Source organism: Cyprinus carpio, chromosome A23, assembly GCF_018340385.1.
Source record: "Cyprinus carpio isolate SPL01 chromosome A23, ASM1834038v1, whole genome shotgun sequence".
Taxonomy (NCBI): domain Eukaryota; kingdom Metazoa; phylum Chordata; class Actinopteri; order Cypriniformes; family Cyprinidae; genus Cyprinus; species Cyprinus carpio.
Genome location: NC_056594.1, coordinates 24,859,485 through 24,874,252, shown reverse-complemented (window position 1 = coordinate 24,874,252; position 14,768 = coordinate 24,859,485). Strand labels below are relative to the sequence as shown.

The 14,768-nt window shown below is 37.0% G+C and overlaps 1 protein-coding gene across 5 annotated transcripts; it reads right to left on the bottom strand.

Moving 5' to 3' along the window:
• Positions 1-2,726: 2,726 nt before the first annotated feature.
• On the bottom strand, positions 2,727-10,547 carry LOC109049257 (lamina-associated polypeptide 2, isoforms beta/delta/epsilon/gamma-like). Of its 5 annotated transcripts, none has more exons than XM_042713723.1 (8): positions 10,095-10,547; positions 7,748-7,853; positions 7,495-7,650; positions 7,051-7,112; positions 5,077-5,172; positions 4,967-5,000; positions 3,568-3,632; positions 3,295-3,437 (listed from the first exon to the last, which is right to left on the bottom strand). In XM_042713723.1, exons 1-7 carry the CDS (start codon positions 10,308-10,310, stop codon positions 3,595-3,597), a joined length of 708 nt encoding a protein of 235 aa, XP_042569657.1. In that variant the 5' UTR covers positions 10,311-10,547; the 3' UTR covers positions 3,295-3,437; positions 3,568-3,594. The 5 variants fall into 5 exon arrangements, 3 of the variants coding, with proteins under 3 accessions (XP_018922537.1, XP_042569657.1, XP_018922535.2); XM_019066990.2 differs by having other exon boundaries at positions 4,913-5,000; positions 10,095-10,460; XM_019066992.2 differs by lacking the exons at positions 4,967-5,000; positions 5,077-5,172 and having other exon boundaries at positions 2,727-3,437; positions 10,095-10,460.
• Positions 10,548-14,768: the final 4,221 nt, after the last annotated feature.

Sequence of the window (14,768 nt, the reverse complement as noted above, 5' to 3'; positions counted from 1 at the left end):
CAGAAACAAAGAAAAAGAAAAATGCAAGGCAGAATGAATAATACAGGTGCTGGTCATATAATTAGAATATCATCAAAAAGTTGATTTATTTCACTAATTCCATTCAAAAAGTGAAACTTGTATATTATATTTATTCATTACACACAGACTGATATATTTCAAATGTTTATTTATTTTAATTTTGATGATTATAACTGACAACTAAGGAAAATCCCAAATTCAAGTATCTCAGAAAATTAGAATATTACTTACGACCAATACAAAGAAAGGATTTTTAGAAATCTTGGCTGACTGAAAAGTATGAACATGAAAAGTATGAGCATGTACAGCACTCAATACTTAGTTGGGGCTCCTTTTACCTGAATTACTGCAGCAATGAGGCGTGGCATGGAGTCGATCAGTCTGTGGCACTGCTCAGGTGTTATGAGAGCCCAGGTTGCTCTGATAGTGGACTTCAGCTCTTCTGCATTCTTGGGTCTTGCATATCGCATCTTCCTCTTCACAATACCCCACAGATTTTCTATGGGGTTAAAGTCAGGCGAGTTTGCTGGCCAATTAAGAACAGGGATACCATGGTCCTTAAACCAGGTACTGGTAGCTTTGGCACTGTGTGCAGGTGCCAAGTCCTGTTGGAAAATGAAATCTGCATCTCCATAAAGTTGGTCAGCAGCAGGAAGCATGAAGTGCTCTAAAACTTCCTGGTATACGGCTGCGTTGACCTTGGACCTCAGAAAACACAGTGGACCAACACCAGCAGATGACATGGCACCCCAAACCATCACTGACTGTAGAAACTTTACACTGGACCTCAAGCAACGTGGATTGTGTGCCTCTCCTCTCTTCCTCCAGACTCTGGGACCCTGGTTTCCAAAGGACATGCAAAATTTACTTTCATCAGAGCACATAACTTTGGACCATTCAACTGCAGTCCAGTCCTTTTTGTCTTTAGCCCAGGCGAGACGCTTCTGACGCTGTCTGTTGTTCAAGAGTGGCTTGACACAAGGAATGCGACAGCTGAAACCCATGTCTTGCATACGTCTGTGTGTAGTGGTTCTTGAAGCACTGACTCCAGCTGCAGTCCACTCTTTGTGAATCTCCCCCACATTTTTGAATGGGTTTGGTTTCACAATCCTCTCCAGGGTGTGGTTATCCCTATTGCTTGTACATTTTTTTTCTGCCACATCTTTTCCTTCCCTTCACCTCTCTATTAATGTGCTTGGACACAGAGCTCTGTGAACAGCCAGCCTCTTTTGCAAGTACCTTTTGTGTCTTGCCCTCCTTGAGCAAAGTGTCAGTGGTCGTCTTTTGGACAACTGTCAAGTCAGCAGTCTTCCCCATGATTGTGAAGCCTACAGAACTAGACTGAGAGACCATTTAAAGGCCTTTGCAGGTGTTTTGAGTTAATTAGCTGATTAGAGTGTGGCACCAGGTGTCTTCAATATTGAACCTTTTCACAATATTCTAATTTTCTGAGATACTGAATTTGGGATTTTCCTTAGTTGTCAGTTATAATCATCAAAATTAAAAGAAAAAAACATTTGAAATATATCAGTCTGTGTGTAATGAATAAATATAATACACAAGTTTCACTTTTTGAATGGAATTAGTGAAATAAATCAACTTTTTGATGATATTCTAATTATATGACCAGCACCTGTACATAAAACAAAAAGTATATAAAATAAAATAAAATAAAATAAAATAAAATACATAATTGAAATAAATACTTTATAAAGCTCACAAATATTTGTTAAAATTAAATTTATGTAAAATTATCTTCTCTATTTAGAGGGTGAAGAGCCTGGCTTCATTTAATAAGACCATATTTTGTATAGTAAATGTACATTTATAAATGTGAAATTCTGTCACAATTGTAAGAATATTCATTTTCATGAAAATTGGTACTTTACACCAAAATGTAACTAAATGAGTAGAATGGCAAAATAAATGCAAAGAAGGTTCATGGTATTTTTCTATAATACAGTAAAATAGTTATGTAAATGTGCCAGCCAGACGGACATTGGTAATGGCTTTTGCATTGGGTTTATTCCATTTTGTCTTGCTCTTTTTTTAAAATGCAAGATCATGTTGACCATGAATGGACCCATTAGAGATGCAAAACATTTTATATGTAAATGTCCTACCAATCACAACAGCAAATAAAATTAAAACTGAAAGTACAAGGATTAACAGCAGTATTCCCAAAATCTTCAAAATTGTCTTAGTGATTTTGGTCTTCATCTTTCAGAAGTTCAGGAGGAATCACAGTCATCTGCATGATCAGGGTTCACATTTTTTTTTGTCTAACTGGTGATGCAACATAAGGGGCCTGGGCTTGTGTAGTATAGAGCTAAATCACAAATGTAAAAAGCAATGGAGATTTTTTTTAACCACCTGCTGAGTAACCAGGAGATAGCAATCAGTTTGAGCAATAAAGATATTGAGCAATATTTTAGATCATTAGATATCAAATAAATGAGCAATTTGAAATAATCTGCAGAATAATGAGCTGCAGTACTCCAAATAACTGCCTTCATTAATCTATCAGTCCCTTACATGACATTTTAAAGGTTCCTACAGCTATTAATAAGCTAATTTAATTATTTTCCCATTTTGGCTGTCTGTATTTTTCAGGGCCATTGGTCCCAGTTACACAAATTTGGCATCTAGAGACCCTCCTGGTGTTAATATAAGTTAATTTATCTTTATTAATACACAGAACAATCTTAGGAGAACAGATTTATTTACTCACAAATAAAACAAAACAAAGTACACATTAAAAACGGCAAGATATTATATGACTTATTAGTCCAGCTGTGCAAGACTGTAAGAGAAGAATGTGATTGTTTCTGTGGGGGTTCAGCTCAAACTAAACTGTATAAAATACACGTCTATGGTAAAAGATTAAATCAGAGAAAACACCATGCACAGGATTAGCCAACTACAGTACGTCTCATCAATTCAGTTTATCATCCTATATGGTCTTTGAAGGCAGGCATTGTGGCAGAGAATGCAGGTGTTCTGATGTAGCTCTTTGAGTTTCATTCAGTCCAGTTTCCTCTGACACCAGTTTAAAAAGATAATCTTCTGAAGGATACTTGGCTGACTAGAGCCTGAGGTAAATTTGAATTAACCTTCTTTGGCAAGCTGTTGTGTCAGTGGCAAATTAGTCCTGTGAGGTGGATATGAGAGCAGCTTCATGCAGACCTTCGAGCAGAGCAGTGAAAGGATTGGAGAGCGGCTCCTCCATGGATGAGTAGATGAGGTACAGCAGGCAGACCACCAGGAGGAAGACCACGATCTGAACCCACAGAGGCACCACATGCTGCTGAATCTCCTGCCTCTCCAGTGTTGTGGGACTGAGAAGTGGCATTTCAGGGTATTTATATTGCACAGGGCGGCCCGCAGCTCCCCTTATAGGCCGTCTCTTTGTAGCACTGCAGGCAGAACAAAAAGACCTTAGAACATACTTAAAATGGTGAATTTAAATATAGGCATGCAAATCATTTTTTTTTGCGAACAATGGTAGTACTCAGTTATGAGCAAAGTATCACAGATGGTACTCACTAGATTCCAGTGGGGGTTCTGGCAGTGTCAGGAAACATCTCTGAAAGAACATCGGTCACAGATTCCTATTGGGCAGAAAAAAAAAAAAAAAAAAAAAAAAAAAAAAAAAAAAAAAAAAAAAAACACCTGAATAAGAAAACTACTCAAATGTGCAGTTTACAAATGAAAGAGGAAGAGAATTTAGAGTAATACAAACATCACAAAATATGAGGATGGAGTGAAAAGGAATTGTGCAATACCAGCCCAAACTCATGAAAAGCATGTGACAGATTTGTAAGTCATGTGGAAAACAAATCACAGTGCAAGAGGGAATTTCAAGGCTCATACACACACACATTGTGTATGCATAACTTACATATATATACCCCTGTATGTTTTTAAATTAGAAATATTACAATTTAAAATAACTTTTCAATTTTAATATCTTTTAAAATGTAATTTATTCCTGTGATGGCAAATCTGAATTTTCAAAACCATTAATCAATTCCACATTATCACACAAAAATCATTCTTATACGCTGATTTGCTGTTCAAGAAACATCAGTACTGAAACTGATACTTTAAGGATTGATTAGTAGAAAGATGAAAGCTGATACTTTAAGGATAAATAGAAATATTAGAAAGATCGTCACTTTTAATTAATTCAATGCATCCATGCTTTAAAGGTTCATTTGTCATGCTGACCCTTAACATTTGAATGGTGGTGTATAATTTTTTTATAATTAGATTTTCATGACAATTAAGTATATTTCCTCAGGTTCTCAAAAAAAAAAAAAAAAAAAAAAAAAAAAAAAAAAAAAGTATCACCATGATTTGAGAAGTACTTTTTTTCCTTCTGCTTCTGGATTGAAATATAGCACAAGATATATAACAGTGCAGCTCAGCCGTACAGGGCTTAAGCATCATGTGAGCTGCATTCATGCGCACAGCATTAACATCGAAGACACATGAGTCAGAAACAAGAAAGCCAGGCCTTTGATAGAACTCATGAGCTCTTTTCTCTGTCTGACCTACCAAACGTCAATGCTGTGATCACAATAAGGAAAATAAGTATATTAGTAAATCTCTCTACAGTTAAAAATCCTTTTCCTTGCTTTTTCCTTTGTACATTTCACATTTTTGTACATTTTAGAGCTCTCAGATCTGGAAAGTCAGTGATAAAGGGAGAAAAGGAAACAAGAGAACTCTGAGGGATTTCCCGAAGGACAGAGTAAGTGTGAAAGCCCATTAGATGTCTAGCAATGCAGCATGTCTGCTGAATTAAACATCCACCAAAAGAGTGAGGACAAATGAGAGGCAGATCTGGAGGAGAGAAGAGGAAGGCTTAGGGGGAAAAAGCAGTTACTGTGACTGTTTAGTTTCTGATGGGATGATGGAGAAGTTAAACAAAGAGATTTGCCAGTCATTGTGTCTTTATCCAGTCTCATGAAGTCCTGATGAGAAAACCAGAGCTTTTGTTAGATTTGTTGAGTGACAATGTTAAAACAAACATATGTTCTAGCCACAGACCCGCAGGGCCCTGTTGTCCACCGTCTGCTCTCTTCTCTGACCAGATCTCCTCTCAATCTCTGTTTGTTTTGACAGAGGACTGAATTCGTTCTCAATCTGCGGACCAAAAAAATAAATAAATTCACACAGCAAAAATAAACCCCCAGACTCGCATTATGGTAGACCAAAACAAAAACCACAAAATCATCCCAAAAATTGAGATTCTCGATTTAAACACACTCCCCTCTTCCACCATCTGAGTGATGCTGAAGGATCTGTAAGGGGACCAGCTTTAAATCAAAGACCCATTCTGAGTGGAATCTGAAGCCTTGTGCTGAATCTTTCCCTGTAAAAGAATCAAACTGAGTAAGCAGAAGTGAACATCTGGAACAGTCAATCAGATGCAGCACCGAAAACCCACAATCCTATAGTGCAATGCAACCCAACATTTCCTAAAAACCAAAAAGTGAAAAGTACATATTTTTTATTAATTTCACAACAAAATCTGTGGAAGAAACCAAATTATAGTGCTGTCAACCCCTTTATCCCCTGCAGAAAAGCATCCCTTCAGATCTGTGGCCAAAAGAAATGTTCATACTGTACACTTATTAATCCAGCTGTGGGCACAAAGCAGTGTGGGTAAAAATCTCTACTCTGACTGAACGTCCCTGTCTGTGGATGTCAAAAATTGCAGTATGACATGCATTGCAATTTAATGCCATACTAACTTTAACCACAGAGTGGTACCATGGTGCACACTACTGAAAACCAGAGAGACATTAAAGCTGCAACATCAATTTTTCGGTGTTAAATACGGTCTCCTCCCCAGCTTAATAAGATGAAACAACTACTAGAAGGTGGTACTGTAGGTTGAAACAATGAGGCTCTGTGGTGCCAAACATTGTTCTGTGTGCAGAGCTTGCCTCTCTTTGGTGTGTGGGTGCAATTAGGTGAGCTAAGATCCAGAAATTAAATTAAGTCCATATAAAGCTGCAAATAGGAAACTGAAGGAAAATGGCTCGATTGACATTCAGCTGAAACTACTTTTTAAACTGTAATAAAAATATATGGCTTTTCTATTTAAGTGAAAAAAAAAAAAAAAAAAGTGACAGCCATTTAGGTGGCTATAGATACATAGCACCAAGTGAAGCTCTGCTCAGTTTGATTAAAGGCTATCTGCAGGGTTTGACAAATCCAAATTAAGGCTTTTTGAGACCCTTTTAAAACCTGCACAAATAAAAATACTGTATGTCCATTCTGAACAAACTGATATAATCTCAAAATAAATCATTACGAAATGCTCAAATCTCAATCTTTTGCTTAATTAAACAGGCTGCAGCACACATTTAATGAGGACTTCATAATGCTAATTGGCAAAACAGGCGAATTTAAAATACTCAAAACATGTTTTATTCAATATTTAATAAAAATGACTTTTTATTAGTCACCAGCATGTGCATGGATGAATTATCCATAAAATGGATTTAGAAAATAGATTTTAAAGTTTCCATTTCATGCCACTTTAAGCTTATGACCTTACACTTTTAATAGAACGGAATTTCAGATTAGGAGCCCACAAGTATCCTGATGTATCCCGAGTAGGCCAACACAGCAACATTGGCTCTTTAGGGCAGGATTATATTGTTTGTCATTATTTATCACAGCATTTTGTGATGCTAGAGGCACTGGAATTACACACTTCAGCTTTAAACTCATCATACCACCAAATCAGCTTGAGTTACCATCAAGTGCTTCTATGGCACATCAAAAGTATCCCGTCTCACATTCATAATTTATGGCGTTACACAACAAAACTGACAGACAGCTAGTTGTTTGACCACTTTACACAGAAAGATTCAAGCAACAACTCTTGCCCATGTTAATGATCAACATACACTCATAGAACATGAACAGTCAGAGGAGATAACGGATGAATCATGTTTCAGTCTCAGGGGGAAACAAAGAATGGATTTGGGTTCATGTAGAGCTACTTACGCTGCTTGCGATTTTGCTGGTCTCTGTCCAGGACACCGTTTCAGACCGAAGCTGCTCTGACTCTAAATAAACATGTAAAACACACGTTTAACCAGCAAGAACAATAACAGACACACTGCCTTTAAATGAAACAGTCAATGAAGATATAATACGACTATAACTTAGTGATGGGCCACAACGGTCAACAAGACTTCCAGTTTTTAGAAACTAGTTTCGATCATTTTAAAGCCACTTCTTTAGTTAACATGCAAACAGCATTTTATGCCTTTTCAGTGTGCTCCATCCAACTGCATTTGAACAAGTGCAGATCCTATATGAGGTTGTAAACTCCTCTAATTGGGTTCAGGTGAAGCCAAGCAAGCCTAATCAATCATTAATTTGTTAATAATCGCCTAGTCATTCAGGCAACCCAAAGACTATTCTTAAGTCAGTGCTGTTCCTTACCGGAGTTCTTGTCCTCGTCTTCCACCCTCTCATCCTCTTCCTCAGTGTCTGAGAAGCAGCCTGCATCCCTTGTGCCATTGACCCTGTGCTGAGATGCCTGTTCTGAAGAATCCAGCAGCCTTTTCAGCTTCTTTTCATATAAAGCTCTAGTGGAAGCTGCTCAAAACACACACACACAGACACCATATAAACCTGCTGGATGTATTGCATTTTCAGTTTTGAAAGAAGGGGACTGTGACTCAAACAGACTGACCTACAATAGGTCCGGCTTTAACTCCATACTGGAGCAGTTTGGCTTTTAGCTGATCATCAGTCAGTAAGCCCAGGTCTACCATTTCTGCTGCCTCTTCTTTCTTGGCCTGTACGGTGAAATACACACACAACAAACTATTTAATAAAAAATATTCTGTTGAGGCAGTGAAATTAAAGCGATTCATCATGGTGGAGTGAGGAATCAGCACATTTTAGCATAATCTAATAAACATACGCTGACACTAGCTTGCCAAAGGGTGAACCTTGGCTCACACAATCCTCAATAGACTCTTGTTTTGAGTCTTTCTCGCCTTTGCATCTTGCACTGACACGTTCTGAAAAGGGGTCACATCCAATATTAGCTGCTGTTGCAGTTTCCCAACCAACCTCAGGCTAAAGAAACTTTTACTTTTTAGCAGAATTGAGCAAAAAGTGCACAGAAAAGACAGTGATTAAAGTGTCCAGATGGAAAGTCAACACATTTGTGACATTGAGAAAAAGAATAAAAACTAAACAAAAATGAAAAAGAATGATTTTGCACTAAAATTTGAGGTTTGTGTTATGTAAAAATGCACAGCAGTGCTAATGGCTCAGAACAGATGGCATTTATCTGAGCCATTTCATTGTAGCATTTAATCAGAAATGCCTTTAGCACTTTGTTCCTGAAACTTTTAGGCAGCAGACCACTCTAAATAGAAAACAAATAGATAACCTAATAGTCTCATTTGCTAATAGTCTTAACGGATCCTGCCTTGAGCCACCAATAATATACATGATTTTTCCAGCAAAAGAGCCACACAGCAGTTTTGTGCTCATTTCACTGGAATGAACGGGACTGCTACTTTCAGCTAATGACCCTAAATGAGCCGACTGTTTGAAACAGTACATACATTTACATACACTGGCAAATGACGGAGTCACATAAAACAGAAACACTTAAAACAAGTTATATATATATATATATATATATATATATATATATAAAAAGTTATATATATATATATATATATATACACATTATATATATATAGAATACTATTTTATAGTAGTATATATTATATATAATATATAGCTAATATAGTATATTTTTTAGTAGTGTTTATATAATCTAATATAGTATTTTATCAGTTTACCTTTTAATTTTTAGGTTTCCGTAATTTTTTTATTTTTCCATTAAACTTCAAATTTTCATTTAATTTCAAGCAATTCAACCAATACAAAAAATTAACAAAAAGCAACAAATCCAAAATTCATAAAATTCAAATAATTTCATCCAATATTTAAAATAAATCTATTTTATTTTAATTAATGGAGATGATTTTAATATTTTTTATTTATCAGTACAGGTATGGTCGCAAACAGCTTGGTTTTCATTTCCTATAGCAAATACTGTGTACATGCACTGTCAATCTACAACATTATGATCAATTTAAACCACATGCATCTTGTGAGAAATCTTCTCAAATCTTAAACACACTATGTGCTGGTTTTTCTACATCTGCTCACCCTTCAGAAGGTTTCTAACATTTCCTTAAAATTAACTAAATTTGCATCAGTAATATATTAAAAGTGGTAGGGGTTTATGTTAATACATTTAAAAAAATGCCAACTCATGAATCTGGCAAAAACATGCTAATTTCTAGTCCAACACAACTTTGGCCATCACACATTAAACACATCTAATCATAAACTGAGAATTTGACACCCAAGTCTAGATGGCTCTGACCCAGATTCCCCAGCCCCCTCTGAGGGCCCCCGGACCCACACACACACACCTGCAGTGGTCTTACACACTGCCAGCGAGTGTGTGTGAGACAGCTGGAGCCCTATTCTACAACTCTGAGGAATCATGTTTCACTCTCAGGGAAAAAATAATAATTCCCCATTTTGACAGAACACTCTTTGATGTTTTGAGAAGCATGCGTGCTTTATCTGTATTTCACTGCAGTTGGGAGCTGACAGGCAATGACCTACAAACCTCTCAACAGCATGAAAGCAAAGAACATATGGGTATGCATATTCACAGCACAAATCATATCTATTTCAATCACGCCACCTTGCGTCAAACTGTTGGATAGACAAGTGTGTGTGTGTGTGTGTGTGTGTGTGTGTGTGTGTGTGTGTGTGTGTGTGTGTGTGTGTGTGTGTGTGTGTATATATATATATATATATATATATATATATATATATATATATATATATATATATATATATATATATATAAAGTTTTGGGGAATCCTTCAAAATCGGTCTGCAAGATGTTTCACATCTTGCGTATCAAAACACTGTTAAGGGCAGTCTTCAGGAATGGAGATTAATAACGTGACCTCCACAGCTGCTAAACTCACGCTGCCACTGAGGTGATCCTCCTCTTCATCGCTAGAGAAATCGGTGTTGTTTGTCCTCACATGTTTGAGATAAAGCTCCACATAAGCGTGTTTCTTGCTCTCCGGTGGGGGTAGGTCCACATTATGCGCTATGAGCTCCGACTTCAGCCTGTCTTTGGAGAACTGAGCGGGGTCTTCCACGAACACCGGCATGTCAGGTGTGGAAAGCCAATGCATTTGAAAACACAGACCCGGAGGAAAAGATTTCCGATGTTCAGTGAATGAAACGTCTGCTTTATTTTCCAGAAAACTAAGTAGTGAGCTCACTAAGTTTTGAGTGTCCAACTGCCTTGTCACCAGCAGCAGCTGCTCACAGGGGTCTCCTCTCCCTACATGCGAGAACAGCTCAGAAAAGACTTTTGATTCATTCACGTGGCCGTAAAAAATACTACAAATACGAATTTCCACCTTTATATCAACAGAGAAGTCACGGCAAACTATAGCCTATATAGCCTCCGGAGATTAATTCATATTTAGGGTGAATAACATAAGTCGGTTGCATGTGTTAAATAGAAATCTACTAGTGTGTTTGGTCATGTGTTTTGGCGTGCAAACAAGTGGCTTGTTTAACTGTTAATTAATTAATGAAGCCGATTATATTTACAAACTCACCTTGCTAGAAACTGTTGTGCGGTTTACTGTGGACTAGTGATGGGCGCGTTCGAAACACTGCTTCACGAAGCTAATTTTGCCCTTCGTGGCAACTGTGAGGGGGTGAATTTTTTTTATAACTCATTCCTTTAAATTATATTATGCCTTAAAGTTCTGCATAATTAAGGGCGTGGCCACTTGAGTGACAGGTAAATTGCCGCTGCTGTCACCAGTGTCGAGCTAGGTGGGCGTGGCTTCAGCAACCAGCTCTTTGCCCATTTACGGAGTGACACATGCAGGTGACTTGCTGCCAAGATGGCAACGGCCAGCTCCACCCACTTTGAGCTTCAAAAACACTCTTAGGAAACCTACGGGTGACGCCACGGATACTACGTCCATGTTTTTATACAGTCTATGGCAGTGCTTACCAAACCTGTCCTGAAGGCCCCCCTGCCCTGCACCTTTTGTATTTCTCTCTTATCTAACACACTTGATTCCACTCATCAGCTCGTTAGTAGAGACTACAAGAACTAAATCGGGTGTGTCTGATTAGGGAGACATACAAAATGTGCAGGGCAGGGGGTCCTCCAGGACAGGTTTGGGAAGCACTGGTCTATGGCTTTAAACAAGCCATGTTGAAGCTGCTTTACCTGATTAGTATTTCAATGTCCATGGACTCGTGCTGATGCAATGGCCTCTGATGATTCATGACAATGTCACAAGTTGGATGTTTTCCCGCCATTATCTCAATAAAAATGGGAACTGCACAAATATCGTGATTTTGTATTTTAACCATAAAATAGATTTAAATTAACCATGATATGTAATGTGATAATGACCTGCTGACTGTACATTATTAGGCTATCCTTTTTATCACACTACTTACCAAATAGGCCTAAATAAATACATGAACTTAAAATACTGATGTGAAATTATTTCTTACTTAGATTGGCGTAAAGCTCACGAAAAAAAAAAAAAAAAAAAAAAAAAAAAAAAAAAAAATATAATGAAATATATATAATATATATATATATATATATATATATATATATATATATATATATATATATATATATATTTTGATCATCTATCCATGATCTATTCCATAGCCAATAAGCACAATAAAGTCAGATGATCAAAAACAGCAATCTGCTGCAGGGAGGACATTTTTGTAGGCCAAAACCCGGAACCTGCTAAAGTTTTTTTTTTTTAGCATTTTTAACCATGGTTTTACTACACTAAACATAGTTTAAATTTGTAGTAGAACTGTGGTTATGCAAATGGTAATCAATCTGTCAAAAAAAAACACTTTTACTATAATAAAACCATGGTTAATTTTCATAAGACATTGTTCAGAACTCAATGTACTTTTTATTTGAAAGTTAACACAAGGAAAGAAAAAGATGATCAACTTCCATTTTCATGCCGAAAAGGACCTCTGGTATGTTGCCATGGTGAAATATCCAGTTTATTGGTCATACAAAATAATTTAACCATTCTTTGCTGCAATAAGTATCGATCATTCCAGTGATCCACACAATTACAGTTTTCCCCTGGCAAGGCAAAAATTTGAATGATATAATCTACATTTTACAGATAAAAGGCAGATGCCTGCTTCAAAACTACCTTGCAACAACCTGCAAATAATTTTGTTATTCTTCACAGACTGTAGGTTTTCAATTCCATGCTGGCTATAGACTGTATTTTGGTTGTTCACCAGACTTATATCTGCCTGATACATTACTCCGTAGGGCTTCTAGCAAAAGGATTATCGTGTACTTCAAGCCGCTTTAATAAGCTTCAAGAGTCCAGAAGGATCTGCCAACAGTAAACGTGCCGTGCATCACAACTGCGCTCTGTCTCCCTCATGTCTCTGGCAGGCGCAGGCACAGATGCTGTGTATTTCACCACTAAGGTGCATCCCTAGTGGATGAACTCTGAGTCACTCTCCTTCTCTATTTTGGAAATGCAATGCTTTGGCTGTTGCCCAGATTAGTGGCATTCATTCGCTCATCAACATGCATAACCCACGTCCCTCCCCCATCCCGTCTCTCAGTGTTTTTCTTTCTCATCTTTTTTTAAATTTTTTTTCTCCTTTCATTCTCAAATGAATGCATCTCTTCTCCCAGGAAACCATGATGCAAGGGAGGGCAAATGTGAATGTACTATCACCCAAATGCTCACCCAGACAGTCTGAGACTGGAGCAGCAAATTGCATGTTTAACATTCAAAACTGACACTCAGTTAAACAATAACATTGCTATCTATTTAGGCATTATTATGTTGCTGTGTATTTCTTGTAAATGAAACATCTCACTTCTCTTGTCCTGTTTAATAGCCCATGTCAGTCCATTCAACAGACAATTGTGCCTAAACTCTGGCTCTGGATAGTCTATATATTGGACTGATTATATCTACTGTTGATAAGCCACTCTGTACCTAATGGCTTTGAACCCTACATGAGTCAACATATCAAAATCACATAGGAATAGAAAGCCATAAAGCACAGTAGTGTTGAGTTGAATCAGGCTGTACACGTGTTTAGTTCTGAGGTGAAACCACCATGAGACTTGCCGTGTTTCCGTTCTTTTATTACTTGACTGTTTTTCACAACTAAACAGAGTCTATTTAAACCACTTGAGCCAAGTTGCAGTTTGCAGAGAAGATTAAAGAGAAAAAAACTCACATCATCATGAATAATTAAACAAAAGAGAGATTATTATTCGTTTTTTCTGGTTTCTGGGAGGATTAAAGTGTTTGTATCTCATTGTTCTTTTTAAAGTTTCTCCTTGGGGAAAATTCTGGGATTTTTCTTGATTTATGTATGGGTTTACTTTTTTATTTCTTGCACTAAATCTTCTGTGAATTCCTCATCACACTTAAATAGCAAGATGTGTTTTTGTCCATCAGTCTCCAAGAACATTCCAAACAGTCTTTGATGAAGCACTGTAACGATGCCAAGAAATAAAAAGGTACAGCGCTAATCAAAAGGCTTTTGTGATTTCCACAGTGGCCCTGGTGAATGCTGAGGGGATTATGTAAATATTCAATTTACAATTAGACTCCAGAAGTCTAGCTGACTTTTCTGCCTCTGACAAAAGACTTTTTACATCACAGCTCGAGGGAGTTTAGCAGATCTAATTAAACACAATCTACGCACAAACAGTTAAGCAAACTTGCCGTTCAGACACTAATGAAATGCTTGATGAAAATGGCACATTATAATCTGATTTTTGTTTTGAGCTCTTTGCTTGGTGCTGTGATTTATTCACACAAATAAATGCGTGTTTTGAGAATCCCAAAAGAAACACCAAAAATTACTGCTAATGTTAATGTCTCCTCATATTAGAATTTATGCTTAAAATTATTATAATAAAAAACTGAATTAAAATGCCCTTAAAGTATGCACTTTTTTGGAAAAAGGAAAACGGAAAAGAAAAAAAAAGGAAAAAGTACACACTTTTGAGTGTGTAGTAGAAGAGTAGGCAAGCTTTGGGACATACTATTACGTCATACAATTGCGTCTTTAATTGACTGCTCTGTCGGATAGTTACATGCACCCTGTCACTGTAAACTGGCCTGTCAATCATCTCATCACCGTTAACATCCTCCATATTTCATTTCATTTAACTTCATACTGTACTGGAGTGAAAGGTAACTCATTGATCTGCGAGCTGTAGATCTTTATGCAGAGAACTGCTCATATTTTATGCATAATGACGCATTTTAAATTTTATGACCAAATGGATGTTTATAAAAGTCTACATCCCCACTACATAACAAATATAACACAGATAACATTAAGTAAATATTTTTAACCAGGTTAAATGTTGATTATTAGTAACTCAAACCCCTTTATCTAAACCTCTCTACTTAACCATCGGTCACGCACATCCACCATGTTTGTATTTTTTTTTTTTACGCTTTTTATTCGTGTTTGTAGTTCACAACCAAATCATTCGTCAAAGCGCAATGGATTGTGGGTATTATTAGCCATTAGAGTGTGCATGGATCCACACTTCAGAAATCGTCCTGAAATAGTAG

Coding starts and splice junctions, on each gene's coding strand:
- LOC109049257 (XM_019066992.2), bottom strand. CDS start 10,310: ATGCATTGGCTTTCCACACCTGACATGCCGGTGTTCGTGGAAGACCCC. Junction 7,113..7,494: donor AGACGAGGACAAGAACTCCG/GTAAGGAACAGC, acceptor ATGTTTATTTAG/AGTCAGAGCAGCTTCGGTCT. Junction 3,633..7,050: donor CCAGCAAAATCGCAAGCAGC/GTAAGTAGCTCT, acceptor TCTGCCCAATAG/GAATCTGTGACCGATGTTCT.